This window comes from Alosa pseudoharengus, unplaced genomic scaffold, assembly GCF_046254945.1.
Source record: "Alosa pseudoharengus isolate Yale_2024_CS ecotype anadromous, Long Island Sound unplaced genomic scaffold, YU_APseudo_1.1 YU_APseudo_1.1_scf_13, whole genome shotgun sequence".
Classification (NCBI taxonomy): domain Eukaryota; kingdom Metazoa; phylum Chordata; class Actinopteri; order Clupeiformes; family Clupeidae; genus Alosa; species Alosa pseudoharengus.
Genome location: NW_027468598.1, coordinates 31,927,423 through 31,943,496, shown reverse-complemented (window position 1 = coordinate 31,943,496; position 16,074 = coordinate 31,927,423). Strand labels below are relative to the sequence as shown.

The 16,074-nt window shown below is 44.9% G+C and overlaps 1 protein-coding gene across 1 annotated transcript; it reads left to right on the top strand.

Annotated features, from left to right (window-relative positions):
• Window positions 1–903: 903 nt before the first annotated feature.
• Window positions 904–14,218, top strand: LOC143121402 (sacsin-like). Its single transcript, XM_076281762.1, has 9 exons — window positions 904–926; window positions 2,407–2,515; window positions 8,529–8,619; window positions 8,942–9,027; window positions 10,056–10,167; window positions 11,085–11,231; window positions 11,545–13,054; window positions 13,574–13,665; window positions 14,196–14,218. Exons 1-9 carry the CDS (start codon window positions 904–906, stop codon window positions 14,216–14,218), a joined length of 2,193 nt encoding a protein of 730 aa, XP_076137877.1.
• Window positions 14,219–16,074: the final 1,856 nt, after the last annotated feature.

Here is a 16,074-nt window from a genome sequence, read left to right as displayed (position 1 = left end):
AAATGATTTCCCATAGCCCATATCCTAATTTAACGCGTATGCGTAAACCTAGACTATCCGAATATTTACGCGTTGAAGCAGCCAGTAGGATTCAATAGATTAAAAACAAAATATATTTAGACTGCCTGGATCTCGAAATAATCATATAAGATAGTCATTTCCCAGTTTTAGTGTACACCAATATGCTATAGCGGAGTTTACGCTCGACATGTATGAAATAATTGTTGTTGTTTAGTGCACATCACTGGGCAGGTGCAAGCAAGACTACTGTAGGCAGTGTCTGGGATATGTGGTACCCGTTTGCATTAGCACATGCTGTAGTACAATCTACTACAAGTACCAACATCCTTTGCGGTTCCTTAGCCTACCATTCGCCAAGAAGCCGCAGTAAATAGCCTACTTCATGTAGGGTGGACTACGCTTACATTAGACGCAAAAGAACCTTTGAAGGAATTAGCATGAAGGGAAAGCGCAATGTAGCGGCTAACTTGTGTTCTATTTTTATCACTTCCAGGAACAAGCAAAATCATCTGAATCTCTAGCTAGCTGATGGACTTATTTCAGAGGAGTGTCCAAAAACACTTGACTGGATAGTCGGAATACAGCGGATAACTCGCAGAGCCGCAGTAGTACATTGTTGGAGGCGGGTCTTGGAGGAAAATACTTTCAAATAAAGCCTATTACAGTGGTGCCATGGGCTGATTCTTGTAGATCCACAGAAGGGGAATGAGAACAAACGCAAATGAAGAGGAACAGGACCCGTTAGCGTTCTAGCAGATAACGGTTTGCATGGTGCACCAGGGTGCCCATTTTCCGGGTGGAGTTTGCCTGCGCTTTATGCAGTTGAAACTACACGAATGAATGCTGTACGTGGATACCTAGGGAGATAGCGGCTGAGGAGCGATGGCAGCCAAAGAAAATCTGTGGTAAGTTTACAATAGTTAATTTGGAATCCATTTTGAAGTATGAATTGCGGCCTTGAATCATCACAGGCTTCAGCGAATGAACTGTCAACATTATCGCATGTTACTTACATGAAATGTGAGTGAACGTGTTCACATCTCACACCAGCAGTGATGCTGACATCTATTGTGCGTGTCCCTCAAACTCTCTGAAAGTCTAGTTTCTGTGCGTTACAGCTATCAACGCCCAAATAACCGTATTTTACTGTGACCGGAGACTACATATAGATATTATTAATGCATATAGTGATGTGGTTATTCAGGAAAGCGCGTTTAGGTTTTAGTTTTCGGGTGACTGTCATACAGTTTTCATGTGTTCTCAGAAAGCCCCGCCCTTCCTTCAAGTGCGCTGAGGGGGCTTGGCTGTCAAGGTCCGGCTATTATAGTGGGACACCCCGCTGACGACAGCGCGTTTCTCTCTGAGGCCCATCCGTAGGCTATTTAATTGTGATGCACTGAGCAGCAGTCTAGAACTAATTTCCAGTTGCATTAGTGTAAACTGGATTAATAACTTGACACCATCAAACACATTGTATAGGAAGGCCTAATTGGCATCTATTGTGGAAACAATATGCTCAGTTCAGATGGCCTATTGTTTTAGCTATAAAAGTCACTTGCATTAAATAACCACAAGACAATTCGACTGTCTGCGTTTTGTTTTGAGCAGCATTTAGCTATTCGGATTTACTCTTTGGCACAGGATAGTAGCCTAAAAAGTGGCACAACTGCGCTAAAAACTGGACCTCATCGCTGAATTATTTATTTCGTCCAGAGAAGAAAGGGTTACTGTGTTATATGTGTTGATCAGCCAATGTCCTCAAGCCACAGACCAGAGAATTTGTTATAGTGACAATGCTGATACTGTTATGCCATTTAGGTGCAAAAAATACTCTGATACTGTAATGAGTGCAGCTGTAATGCTGCAGCTTGAATCTTGTAAACAAATACCAGGAAATATGACACAAATACAATGAATGAGAAACTGTCTTCTCATCATGCAGTGTGAAATGCAGTATTGTTAATTCACAGACAGCTATAAAGAGTTTCAGAAGCTCTATATAGCCTCATACTATAATGCCATAGGTTAACTTAAATAATATAACTTAAAAGATGTATTGCAATAGTGATGGAAATTACTCTGTGCACAGGATGGTGTGGGGCAGGGATGGGAATGTTTATCCCTGTGCAGAACTAACCTAATCTTGAAGATGGGCTGAAGAATAAAATAAAAAGTGCACATAACACAACACAACACAACATAACATAATGTAACATTATGTAATCCACAAGTTCACTTTTGCACACACCAGCCCACAACACCAGCGCTCCGCTCAGAGCTGTGTGTGTGTGTGTGTGTGTGTGTGTGTGTGTGTGTGTGTGTGTGTGTGTGTGTGCTCCTCAGGGTGCCACGGGTAGCGGTCTGTCACGAGTATCTGGGCTGCAGGGTCTTCCAAGTGACCGGGGCCACGGCCGTTGGGCATATCAAGGAGCTGCTACACGAAGAGACGGGCCTTCCTGTGTCGGAACAGAGACTGGTGCATGATGGGAGGCCGGTAGGTGACACCTCACTTGTGCCGCCAGCTGATGGGAAGCAGCGGGGTTGTTGTTCCCAGGGCAACGCGGTTTGGAATCAGTTAGGGCAATGTGAAGGGCACTACCAAGATGACAGAGGGAGGGAGGAAGCTTGTGTTGTTTCAAACCTTTTTACTTGGTGTCAATTATTCTCTACATGGACCGTCTTTCTGTCTTCTTCCGTCTTTTATGACACTGGAGCAAAAGGGCTTGTGCATTTACACATTTACACATTTACACATTTGCTTCAATGCGTTTTGGTGAGGTCACATATTGCGAAGCGTAATCGCAGCCTTTGCGGTTAGAAAATCGCGTTTAATCATATCGCGATATTATCGCAAATGCAATTAATCGTTCAGCCCTAAAGGCAGTGCAGATCTACGCCAGCATCAGGATGGTGTTCCTTGGTAGAGCCTCGAGCACATCACCTGCTACCAGCTTTCTGTTGCTGATCGGTTGCGCAACAGTAATATGGCAAAACAGCAACAGGAATTAGCAACAGCAGTGTGCAGGCCACTGCCAATATGGCCGCGAGAGCTTGTTTTGGTTTGTAGCAAATTATTTCTCCATGGTCTGTCTTTCACCCCCTCTGTTTATTGTGATATTTGGGCAAAGGGCTTGTGTTTGGACACTGATGCCCAGCTCATTGGACCCTACCTTCTGTAGGCTTATTGGGGCTGCATAAATTGCCACAGCAAAGTGATTTAGAAGTTGTGTGGGGGCCAGGCCTGGGTAAAATGTTGCCCATTGTGTCGTTATTTGCAGCCAGGCCAAGGGGGTGAGAACTCATGACGTGACACATTTGCAGTGTTCAGTGGTGGTCTGATTTGCTGTTGTGTTTGTAAGCCGAATTAGGGTTCTTCTCGTCACATGTCTTCAAACACAGTTTGCCTAATGGAAAAGGAGAGCTGGCACATTGGATTGGAATCATTAGTCCTGTGACAGTTGTCTAAATGAGCTTATTCCAAGAAGTGGGAGGCCTGACTTGATCTGTATTTTGCAACTGTAAAGTGAGACGTTTGATAGATGAGGAAGACTTAATTGTTGTTAGTAGTCTTTTTCAACGCCATTTTCAAACAAAGTTTGCCTAATACAGAATCAAAAGTGACAAGTCATCAGCCCCCTGCTGTTGTTTGTATAAAGAGCTTAATGCCAAAGTAGCCTACACAGAGAGAGTGACATGTTATTTGACAGCTGTGTAGTAGTAAAAATAAAGGCCTCAGAATGACATGTGTCCCTTTAGTATTTTAGATTCTTTTATTGAAGAAAATGAAGATGAACACAATGGAATGGAAATGCACGTCTTATATGATCACAGTGAAGCTTAGAGCACATGCGCTCACTGGTAGAGTGAAACTAACACACTGCCACTGACTGGTTGACTATAACTGCTCATATGTGTACTTACCCTTTGGAATTGAGATTATTTCAGGATTAATTCACTGGCTGGTTGGCTATAACTGCTCATATGTGTACTATTGGAATTGAGATTATTTCAGGATTATTTCAGGTTTATTTCACTGGCTGGTTGGCTATAACTGCTCATATGTGTACTTACCCTTTGGAATTGAGAATATTTCAGGAGAGGGAATTTCAGTACATTGCCTTCTCTTTTCTCCTATGGCTTTGAGTCTACTACTGTCTATTCCAATAGATGATATTGAAGCATCTTTGAGGACATTGTTTAAAACAGACAGACTCCATGTTTTTCCCATAGATGCAAATGCTAATAACTGAGGCCATTAGCTGAGAGCTTGCCTACAGCTGTTCCACCACAATATTGTCACTTGCATAGTGGCTCGCCCCCCAACAAAGCCGTCTTTGAGATGTATCGCTCTTCTGTTGTTGCTGAGCAGGAGGGGGGTACGAGTGTATGGTGAGTCACACATGGAGTTGATGCCATATACCTTATTTTTATAGTTGCTTTAATAAAAAAAAAAATCTGTCAGTGCATACACAAGACTGTTTAAAAATTATTTGGACCATTTCTATAGTCTTTAGTGCAAATAATGGGTATCTATAAAGGAAAATAATTAGCATAGGATAAGCATAAAAGTTTAGTAGAAAAAAACAAAACTATGGATAATGTAAAGAAACGACGGAAAACACTTTTGATATGGACTGAATCGATCAGCCTGCTTTGAATTTCTCTGGAGGAAACAGAACCCAGACGCATGAGCCAGACGCATTCCCATAGCTCTTCTCATATCATTAGCGTTAACGTCTGCTATCCCAGCCTGAGTCATACCCGTTTGGTGCCCCGCCGTTCTCTCCGCTGACCCTTCTGGGTCGTGGCACGGGGAGAGGGCTTGAGGGAAGGGGGCAGGTGGGATGCCTCGTACACACCCGCCCTGAAGTCAGGCACAGAAAATAACCCGAGGTGGATCTCCGATCTCCCCTCTCTCTCTCTCCCTCTCCCTCTCTCTCTGTCTCTTTCACTTTCTCTCTCTCTGTCTCTCTCACTCTCTCTCCCTCTCCCTCTCCCCCCTCTCTCTCTCCCTCTCCCTCTCTCTCTGTCTCTTTCACTTTCTCTCTCTCTGTCTCTCTCACTCTCTCTCCCTCTCCCTCTCCCCCCTCTCTCTCTCCCTCTCCCTCTCTCTCTGTTTCTCTCACTCTCTCTCTCTGTCTCTCTCACTCTCTCTCTCTCTCCCTCTCCCTCTCTCCCTCTCTCTCTATCTCTCTCTCTGTCTCTCTCTCTCCCTCTCACTCTCTCCCTCTCCCTCTCTCTCTCTCCCTCTCTCTCCCTCTCTCTCTCTCTCTCTCTCTCTCTCTCTCTCTCTCCAGGCTGACCCTGACTGCAGTAAAAAAGGAAACCTTAGATGTAGATACATGTCCTTAATTTTCAGGTTAAGGTTAAGGTATTTGGCAAACAATGATATTATTCCGGAGAAATTCACAAAACATATTTGAAAATAAAACTGGTATATAGAGCCTTTGAGTGTATATGTATAAGCTATTTTATCCATTCAAAAAATTAACCAACATACTACTTTACAAACCTAAGGTTTCTGAATGTGTCAGTATAGGGCAACGATATGAAGACAGAATATTGTACACATGCTGTAACATGTGCAATTATGTGTATTCCACTGGATGTTTTGATGAGAAGTTTTGTTTGTTTGTGTTTATGTTTATGTTTATATTTAGATTTATTAGCAGACACCTTTGTGCAAAAAATCATAGGCCTACATTATATTTTAACTAAGGACCAAATGAAACACGTCAGATATCTCACTGGTATCTCACCCCTACCGTCCGTATTCCCAGAGAAATGCCAAGCAGGGTTTCGTTTTTGTTTAGGGGACAGACTGCCCTCACTTTGTTTGGTTCCAGTTTTTGGAGCCTGGGCTGCCTACAGAGACTGAGTTTTTTTACAGTGTACTCACCGACTGGCCAGCTAGCGGTCGTGAGGAGATGATTGCTGAATGTGCCAAAAAATGGTATGAGCTTGAAATGACGTAAAAAAATCACTAACCTCACCTTTAACGTCTTAATGTCCTCATTGGTATGGCAAACCATCTGCATGCCCATGGGCTGCGTGTGTGCCTCAGCAGATGCCTGTGCTTTATGGGATCATTACCTCAGGTACACTAGCTATAGTCCTGGAAATGCTCCAGCATCCTCCATAACAAATAGGAATGTATGGCTTTGGGCCGTTGGGCGTCTTCCACAGGAATGGGAATGTACGGCTTTCGGCTACTGGGTGTCCCCTATAGAAATGGGAGTGTATGGCTTTGGGTGATTCTTGTAACAAACCCCACTCCCTCTCACATTTTTGTGGATTTCAGGCAGGGGGTTCATGTTTGAGGGCCTGTGAATCACTGGGAATTAGAGTCTGGGCTTGGCAGGGAACAGAAGAGGTCTTATCTGTGGCAATGGGAGTCTGCTAACACAGCATTCCTGACAAAGATGGATGAATGAGCGAGTGGCTGTCACACAGACGTGAAGACACTAGGATATCTTATTTGTAGTGCTACATGTATCAAGTCTGCTTGTATTCTATGCACTTCGCTTCACACTATTCCAACCTGAGTTGACATAATCACAAAAAAAGATGGTGCAGCAATTATGGTTATTTGCGGAATAGGCATGTGAATTTACACGCAAGGACAGGAAGACCAATCATATTCTGCATTTCCCAATTCTGCATACTAATTTCACTGCTGATTAGCTGTGAATGATTGTGACAATTTGATAAGGATCATTTATTGGGAACCAAGATAGTGCAATTTGTAAAGCTGGTTTAAAAAAAAGATAATGAATAAAAAGATGTTTACTGAGATGCTAGTAAGATAGAACAGCGCCTGACCCTCTCAGCGGGCAGCCAGGGTGGCATGCCAAGATAAACTAGCCACTGCGGGCACTTGCTCAGGACACGGGCAAAAGCAGGCTGGATGGCAGTTTTCTGTCTCTCTCCCTCTTTCTCTCTCCCTCTTTTTCTCTCCCTCTTTCTCTCTCCCTCTCTCTCCCTCTTTCTCTCTCCCTCTCTCTCCCTCTCTCTCCCTCTCTCTCTCTCTTTCTCTCTCTCTCTTTCTCTCTCCCTCTCTCTCTCTCTCTTTCTCTCTCTCTTTCTCTCTCCCTCTTTCTCTCGCTTTCTCTCGTTCCTGCCCCCCTCTGTCTACCCCCTCTCTCACTTTCTACTCTCTATCTCTTTGTAGCCCTATTTCCTTCCCTCTCTCTCTTTCTCTCCTCCTCTCCCTCCCTCTCTCGCTCTCTCTCTCTCTTGCTTATGGTCGTTGATCTTGGCTGGCAAGGACTAGATGGCAGTTTTTCTCTCCCCCCTCTCTCTCTCTCTTTCTCTCTCTCTCTCTCTCTTTCAATCTCTGTCTGTATGAGTCCCTCTCACATTCTCTCCATTTCTTTCTCTTCCTCTAGCCCCACTCTCTGTTCCTGTATCCCTCTCCCCATCTATCTTTCTGTCTCCCTCTCTCTATCTTGCTCCATTCTCTCCATCTTTTGCCTTCTCTCTTTCTCTCTCTCTCTCGTGGCCAGAGCTTTGTGTTGGCAGGGCGGTTGCCAGATATGCTGAGCACAGCGTGTGAGCCAGCAGAAGTGGGCTTTCACCTTGAGGAGGCGAAGAACAGTGCAGCATCTCTATGTGTGTGTGTGTGTGAGCACGTGCAAGGATGTTTGTGTGTTTGCACACGTCTCTGCATATTTATGTGTGTGTGCGTGTGTGTGTGTGTGTGTGTGTGTGTGTGTGTGTGTGTGTGCTGGTGGATTTATGCATCACTGACTGTGTGTGGGAGTGCATGTGTGTGTGTGCACATGTCTGCAGATTTATGTGTGTGTGTGTGTGTGTTTGTTTGTGCTGGTGAATATGTGTCCTCATTACAGGTCCGGATCCTCCTCAGATCCACCAGTTTTGGACAGAAAAGACCTTTCATCAGCTAGAGAGACTCTGAGCCTGACCCCCCACACCTTTATATTCTTAACTAATAGGATTTCTTTTTACCTCAGGGAATAAAACTGCTGAGAGCATACTAGAGTATAAGAGAGCAAATTCCATAATGTATGTGTGTCAATGGATGAACAAAAACATTGCTTGTCGTAAAGGTTGTTGCAACCAAGATATCCTGTGTCAGAAAAACTTTTTGGGTACTGTATATCTCCATCCTATACCACCTTTGTGGTGTCAATATGTTTACCTAATTTGGTAATTACAGCATGTGTTAGTAAGATGGTTCCTCCAGTGTAAAGGTGTTAGGTAGAGTAAACGTTATGTCCTGTAGTGTAAAGGTTTGTTAGGTAGAGTAAACATTATGTTCTGTAAAGGTGTGTTAGGTGGAGTAAACATTATGTCCTGTAAAGGTTTGTTAGGTAGAGTAAACATTATGTCCTGTAGTGTAAAGGTTTGTTAGGTAGAGTAAACATTATATCCTGTATTGTAAAGGTTTGTTAGGTAGAGTAAACATTATATCCTGTAAAGGTGTGTTAGGTAGAGTAAACATTATGTCCTGCTATGTAGGCTAATTCCTGTTTGTGTTCTCACAGCTTCATGATGGCGTTTTGGTTGGAGATCTGGTGTCTGCAGGAAGTCCTGATGTATCTCTTACACTCACAGGAAATGGGCTGAAGGGTGGAGGTGAGTACTGTTGCATGGCAACAGGACACTGTCATTACCACCACCATACAAACAGTGCATGAGAGAGAGCACATTATTATTAACATAGTTAGAACTCCACAGGGTTGGCAGTAGTAAGCAACTCATTCTAACTCTTAAATACTGTTATCTGGTCCTTTATTTGTGACTCTTTGCCTGTATTTTGAAATATTGATTAGTTTAAGCCAATATATAGACATGGAAACTCAATGATGTCATTAACAGCTCCTCTTTCAAACTCTGTGTGTGTGTGTGTGTGTGTGTGTGTGTGTGTGTGTGTGTGTGTGTGTGTGTGTGTGTGTAGGGAGGTTTGGCCAGACTACCCCTCCCCTGGTTGAGTTCCTGAAGGATATTCTTAGACGGTACCCAGAAGGAGGACAAATTCTGAAAGTAAGAATTCTTCCTTTGGGGAGTGCAGAACATGACTAAATATATAGCTCGAGAGCCCTTGGAACAGCCAGCAATGATGGAAAGGGTTGTGACATCACATGACTATGTGCGGCATTGGAGAAAGGCATTGATGTGGGGGGGTGTTAGTTTTGGATCACAAAGCTTGCCAAATAGCTAGTTAGGGTGTTCAGGCTTTAAAATAGTCCCGGCCTGGCTGTGTGTGCGTGTGTGTGTGCGTGTGCGTGTGTATGTGTGTGTGTGTGTGTGCGTGTGCGTGTGCGAGTGCACGTGTGTGTGTGTGTGTGTGTGTGTGTGCGTGCGTGCGTGCGTGCGCGCGCGTGCGCGTGTGTGTGTGTGTGAGTGCGTGCGTGCGTGCGTGTGTGTGTGTGCGCTATGGGTTCATTACCTGCTGAAGTGCCAGTCATTTCACACTACTGTATAAAGGCTTAGGAAGCTAATGAGCTGGGAAGGTGAAGAAATTCCACTGGGATGAACTTGGGATAAGGTGAACTCTCTGAACTTTTAATACCGAGTCTGACCACCAATGTCCTCCTCCTCTATTCTTATTTGCTACTGTGTGATGCATCTAGAATGTAGGAACACACTCTATAAAGAAAGTAGTGTTACTAATATTTGTTGCTCGTTAGAATCTAATTTGTTGCATATTATTTATTGAAGTGAGTTATAAGACGTCTTTGGATGTAAAGTGCAATTCATTATTTAACGTAAACAAACCATAACATTTAACATTACTTCTGATTTGTTACTGCAACACTAATTTATATGGGCTATTCAGGTTAAATACGGTTACACATTGTGAATAAGGTGTTGTATGTCTTAGATATAAGAACACCTGATCAAAAGCAGACACATAATCAGTAAACAAGATCTGACAGCAGGTCTTTTTTATTTCTGAATTTCTCTGGGATTATCAAGGTTTCTATCTATCTATGTATCTATGTATCTATCTATCTATCTATTTATAGTATCTACAATATCTAAACATATCTATGTTCTCCCGTGTGCAGGAGCTGATTCAGAATGCAGAGGATGCGGGGGCCACGGAGGTCAAGTTCATGTATGACGAGACTGAGTACGGGGTGGAGTCGCTATGGTCACCAGATATGGCTCAGCATCAAGGTTGCTATTTATGTTCTATGCATTTACTTATCTGTGCTTTACCTACCTGTGCTCTACTTACCTGTGCTTTACTTACCTGTGCATTTACTTACCTGTGCTCTACTTACCTGTGCTCTACTTACCTGTGCAATTACTTACCTGTGCAATTACTTACCTGTGCAATTACTTACCTGTGCTCTACTTACCTGTGCATTTACTTACCTGTGCTCTACTTACCTGTGCTTTACTTACCTGTGCAAATACTTACCTGTGCAATTACTTACCTGTGCTCTACTTACCTGTGCTTTACTTACCTGTGCTCTACTTACCTGTGCTTTACTTACCTGTGCTCTACTTACCTGTGCTCTACCTACCTGTGCTCTACTTACCTGTGCATTTACTTACCTGTGCTCTACTTACCTGTGCTCTACTTACTGTGCTCTACTTACCTGTGCTTTACTTACCTGTGCATTTACTTACCTGTGCATTTACTTACCTGTGCTCTACTTACTACTTACCTGTGCATTTACTTACCTGTGCTCTACTTACCTGTGCTCTACTTACCTGTGCTCTACTTACCTGTGCATTTACTTATTCACATACACATACATGCCGGACTCACCTGACATAGTGGTGTAGAAAGGTGTAGAGTCCCCATGTTAGTTAGTGAAATCTTTTGTATCGTCATTCATTGATTGATAGACTGATTCATTCATTCACCCATTCACCTTGAGTCGCCTGATAAGTTGGATTGGGCACTCGATCATTTACCAACTCACTTCACTGTAATATGGTGTATTTACAGTGTCTTATATACTGTATCTTGCTTACAATGCATGTGTTAAGCCATCCAGTAAATGACAGCTATTGTTGACAATACAAATGTGCTTTGTGTTTGTGTTTGTGTTTATGCTTCTGGTATTTGGCTGGTGCTCCAGGAACGGCTTTGTATGTGTACAACGACGCGGTGTTCACGCAGGAAGACTGGAATGGTATTCAGGAGATTGCAAGGAGCAGAAAAAGAGAGGACCCACTGAAGGTTGGACGGTTCGGCATAGGGTTCAACTCTGTGTACCACATAACAGGTAAGAATACCTATTTACTGCACAAATCTGTAAGTCTGTCTTTAAAACATGGGGTTTAGAAGTGAATAGGGATCGTTGTAGATGCAGAATTTTTGTATTAAAAAAACAATGTGATGTCACAGTTGATGTGCAGATATATGTGCATGGGACAAACTATGAGCAACTTTATTAACTCTCAGGCTTCTCAGTACATCACCCAAAACTTAAAGGGCCAGCTACCTAATTAGAATTCTGCCTGTGAGGTCACATACTGTGTGCCAACATTGTACCAACAACAACCTGATTGGTTGTAAATGCCTTCTGATTTCCTCAGATGTTCCGAGCATATTCAGTGGAGATCAGATCGGAATGTTGGACCCCCACCAGACCCTGTTTGGAAACCATGAGTCTGGCCAGTGCTGGAACCTCAAGACAGACATAAAGGAGATCACAGAGCTCAGCGACCAGTTCGCCCCTTACGTCGGCATATTTGGAAGTGCGGAGAAGACGCTCCAGGACGGCTACTTCCCGGGAACGCTCTTCCGCTTCCCACTCCGGGTCAAGCCCACGCAGCTGAACAGCAACGTCTACAACAAGGAGAAGGTTCTGGAGCTTTTCGAGTCGTTCAAGGCCGACGTGGACACGGTGCTGCTGTTCTTGAAGAAGGTGCGCAAGGTGTCCCTGCACGTGCGCGAGCCCGACGGCACAGAGCGGACGCTCTTCCGCGTGTGGTCAGACACGGCGGAGGACACTGACTGGAAACTGGAGCGGCCCAACTCGCTGAAGACGCTGGGCCTGGCCATCGACAGCTACAGCAACGGCGTGCCGAGCGAGCAGGTGACCTGCGCCACCTACCAGGTGGACATCCAGGTGCAGGACGAGTCGGCGCGCGAGACGCAGAGCACCAGCTGGTTGGTGTGCAACGGGGTCGGAGGGCGAGGCATGTGCGCCGACCTCGATGCGCTGGCCGACGACCTCAAGTTCATCCCCACCATCGGCATCGCGCTGCCGCTCACTGGCGAGGACGCGGAGGAGGAGGAGGAGGAGGAGGAAGGCGCTGCGTCCACCTTCGAGGGCCGAGCCTTCTGCTTCCTGCCGCTGCCGCTGGGGGACGAGAGTCTGACGGGGCTGCCGGTGCACGTGAGCGGCTTCTTCGGCCTCACCGATAACCGGCGGAGCATCAAGTGGCGGGAGGTGGACCAGTGGCGCGACCCGGCGGCGCTGTGGAACGAGCTGCTCATCGTCACGGTGATCCCGCGCGCCTACTTCACGCTGGTCACGGAGGCGGTGCGGAGGACCCAGGCCAAGAAGGACCGGGACTTCCCGCTGTCGCTACGCGCCACCTACGCGGCCTGGCCGGACCCGGCACGCACGCGCCCGCGCTGGCGGTCCATCCTGCAGCCGCTGTACGCCGACCTGCTCCGGCAGCCGGTCATCTACTCGCTGGGCCAGAGCTGGGTGCGCGCCGACGAGGCTGTGTTCTCCGAGCTGGACCCCGAGGGCGACGAGTGCGCCGCCACCGTCACCAAATACCTCCAGAGCTCAGGGATGCACCTGGCGCGCGTGCCCGCCGCCGTGGACGCCGTCCTGGCCGCTTACGCGGGCGAGCCGGACGGCGTGTGCAAGGTGACGCCGGCGTTCGTGCGCCAGGCGCTGAGGAAGTCCAAGCACAAGGGGCCGGCTCAGGAGAAGCTGCAGCTGCTGGAGTTCGCGCTTAGCGACGGCGGCTACGGAGACCTCATCGGCCTGGAGCTGCTGCCGCTGCAGGACGACACCTTCGTCGCGTTCTCGTCCTCCGTCAGCGAGAAGGACGCGGTCTACATCACCTCCCAGGAGTATCCAAGGTAACCAGCTTTGACAGTCGGGGGGAGCTGTGGGCCAATTTGGGTCTAACATTCCAATGCTCATAGATTCATATCTGAGAACAAATGAAAGGAACAAAATAGTGTACTGTGCAGTCACCAGTGCAGCTAAATGTCTGCTATCTGACCAGATGTAGCTAAATTGAGTGAGACCATCCCAGCTCAGCTGTCTTCATTAGCTCCAAATTGCTTGATGGATGAGCTCCTCACTGAAGCAGTTCTAACTGAACTCGTGTTCTCAGTGTTTTAGATCAGTATCTCCAACACAATAAACGCTTGGCTATGAGCTTGTCTACCCCTTGATGTAATGACTTCAGAATTTTTAAATTCAACCTCAACCCTTTACAAAACAGACCCAGATATTTGTGTCATTTAAAACATTTAAAAGAACACAAAATTCCATTGGCATAACATTACAATACCTTGACATATTTGACTAAAATGTTTTGCGAAAATGACTAACATCAGTGTCTCCTCCTACCCCCTCCCTCTCTCCACGAGGTGTCTGTACCCGGGGCTGGAGGGGAGATTTATCCTGGAGAGCATGGGCCCCAGGGTTATGAATAGACTGAGGGAGGCAGCCAGAAGCAGAGGTAAATCTTCACCCCTTTTTCTCCCTCTTTGTACTTATGGCTGTGCGCTATCTCTGCATGGGTGCTTAAACTTATCACGTCGCATTTTATGGCCCGTGCACATGGTGTACATCTCAATACATTTCAACACCTCATTTTGGGAGACACAGAATGATAAAATGTGACCACATACATACCGTATATGAAATCAACACTTTTCCCTGGGTGTTGTCATAATTCAGTGATATACATATTATATTATATTATATTATATTATATTATATTATATTATATTATATTATATATTTGATTATTATTTGAGACCGATGTGTTTGATGACATGAACACGTCACACACACACACACATACACACACACACACACACTCATTTCTCCCTTTAATAGAAAATTAAGCTGAGTGCTGCAGCCCGTGACTGCAGTACATTTATGGTGGTGAGATCAGGGAGATAGGCCAGTTCAGCATTTCACCAGCTGCCTCTCAGATGAGGCTGTGTGAGCACAGGTCTCTCAGATGAGGCTGTGTGAGCGCAGGTCTCTCAGATGAGGCTGTGTGAGCGCAGGTCTCTCAGATGAGGCTGTGTGAGCGCGGGTCTCTCAGATGAGTGTGTGTGAGCGCGGGTCTCTCAGATGAGTGTGTGTGAGCGCGGGTCTCTCAGATGAGTGTGTGTGAGCACAGGTCTCTCAGATGAGTGTGTGTGAGCGCGGGTCTCTCAGATGAGTGTGTGTGAGCACAGGTCTCTCAGATGAGTTTGTGAGCGCGGGTCTCTCAGATGAGTTTGTGTGAGCACAGGTCTCTCAGATGAGTTTGTGTGAGCGCGGGTCTCTCTACACTAAGCCTACCCACCACCATACTGTACAGCTACATACCGTACTAGTTACATGTGAGTGAACCTACATGTAAGAGTTATATGCATTCTCATTCTATAGATCATTATTGATACATCAACGAATACATACATTCATCTTTAAGTATAATTTTATATTTTTATATATTATATGTTTTCTTTCTGTTTGTTTTCTCTTAGCTTTTCTTCTATATACCGTAATCACTAAATTTACTTATTTGTTTTTATATTTCTTGTGCTGATGTATTATTTCGATCCGTACAGTTCAGCAGTTTCTGTGGGGCTGCTCTGGTAAGTATGGCGAATGCACCTGACCCTGTGTGATGCCCCAGAGAGCAGGAAACCCTGGACCGAATGCGGCCCGGATTTCATCCGGGTCTGGGCCAGGTTCTCTCCAGACTCTGCTGCTCTTTGTGGGTTCAGGCTCATTGCAATGAGTGTGATCACTGAGGTGTGTGTGTGTGTGTGTGTGTGTGTGTGTGTGTGTGTGTGTGTGTGTGTGCGCGCACGCATCGAAATCAGACTACAAATTCATCTGTAGGTAAAAACCAACTTTGGAAATCCTAACCCTGACAACAGAGATCTTATGAAGGTGTCAATCATAGTGCTTGTCTGAAGCATGGTTTCTCTAATCTCTATATGTCTTAAAGTTACATTCCTAACTGGAATGAAAGTGATCAACTCACCATAGCATTACTCTTACAGCTGTGAATAATCAAAGTGCTGTGTTTAGTTGTTGTGATATCCTTCATAAAAAAACAATAGAAACCGTCACAGAAATGCTGTTTTCCTCCACAAATACCATTCCAAGCCATTCTGTTTTGGGACGCATGTAATGGTTGCGTACTGTATATTTCCATGACTTGTATATTGGTTTCTACTGAAAATGATAATTTGATCCACTAGTGTCTAAGTATCACATACAATACCAAACAAATGTTTTACAGAGACCAAAAGTCACATTCTCCATTTAAACCAATTACAAACCAATTCCCATTACAGCTGCTAAAACTAGTGGTTTCTGTTGTATTTTTAATAAGGATGCCTCATACATTTAATTTTGACAGTCACTTAAATGCTTGTTGTTAATCGTTGCATTAATAAACTGTAGATGAAAGGGCAAACATGAAGGAAGTGATGCTTTCACCAAACTTCTGTACTTGCAATGGAGTTTGTCTTCTCTTCTACGAAACACAAACCTACTTGGTTCCTCAAGAAGCATCAGTTTAAATGTCTGTCCAAATTATGTTTAGGTTAATGTTAGCCATATTATACTGAAAAGCACTTGGCTTTAAGGCTGAAGTCTTATTGAATTTCTGTTGTTGTTGACTGACTATAATGGCAAGAGACCATCTGAGTCCTATCCTCTGTCCATATTGATGTTATGCATTGCATTGCTCTTTTCCCACAGATGAACCTCATGATTGTATTATAGAGATCATTGCTAATTTGATTTATCAGCCTCCTATTGGGGAAAGCCTCCTATTAGTTTTCCTGAGGCACAGGCTTTGACTTAAATTATCACAAATGCTGTTGGTTATGACTTATCCACCTACAGTTCAGCT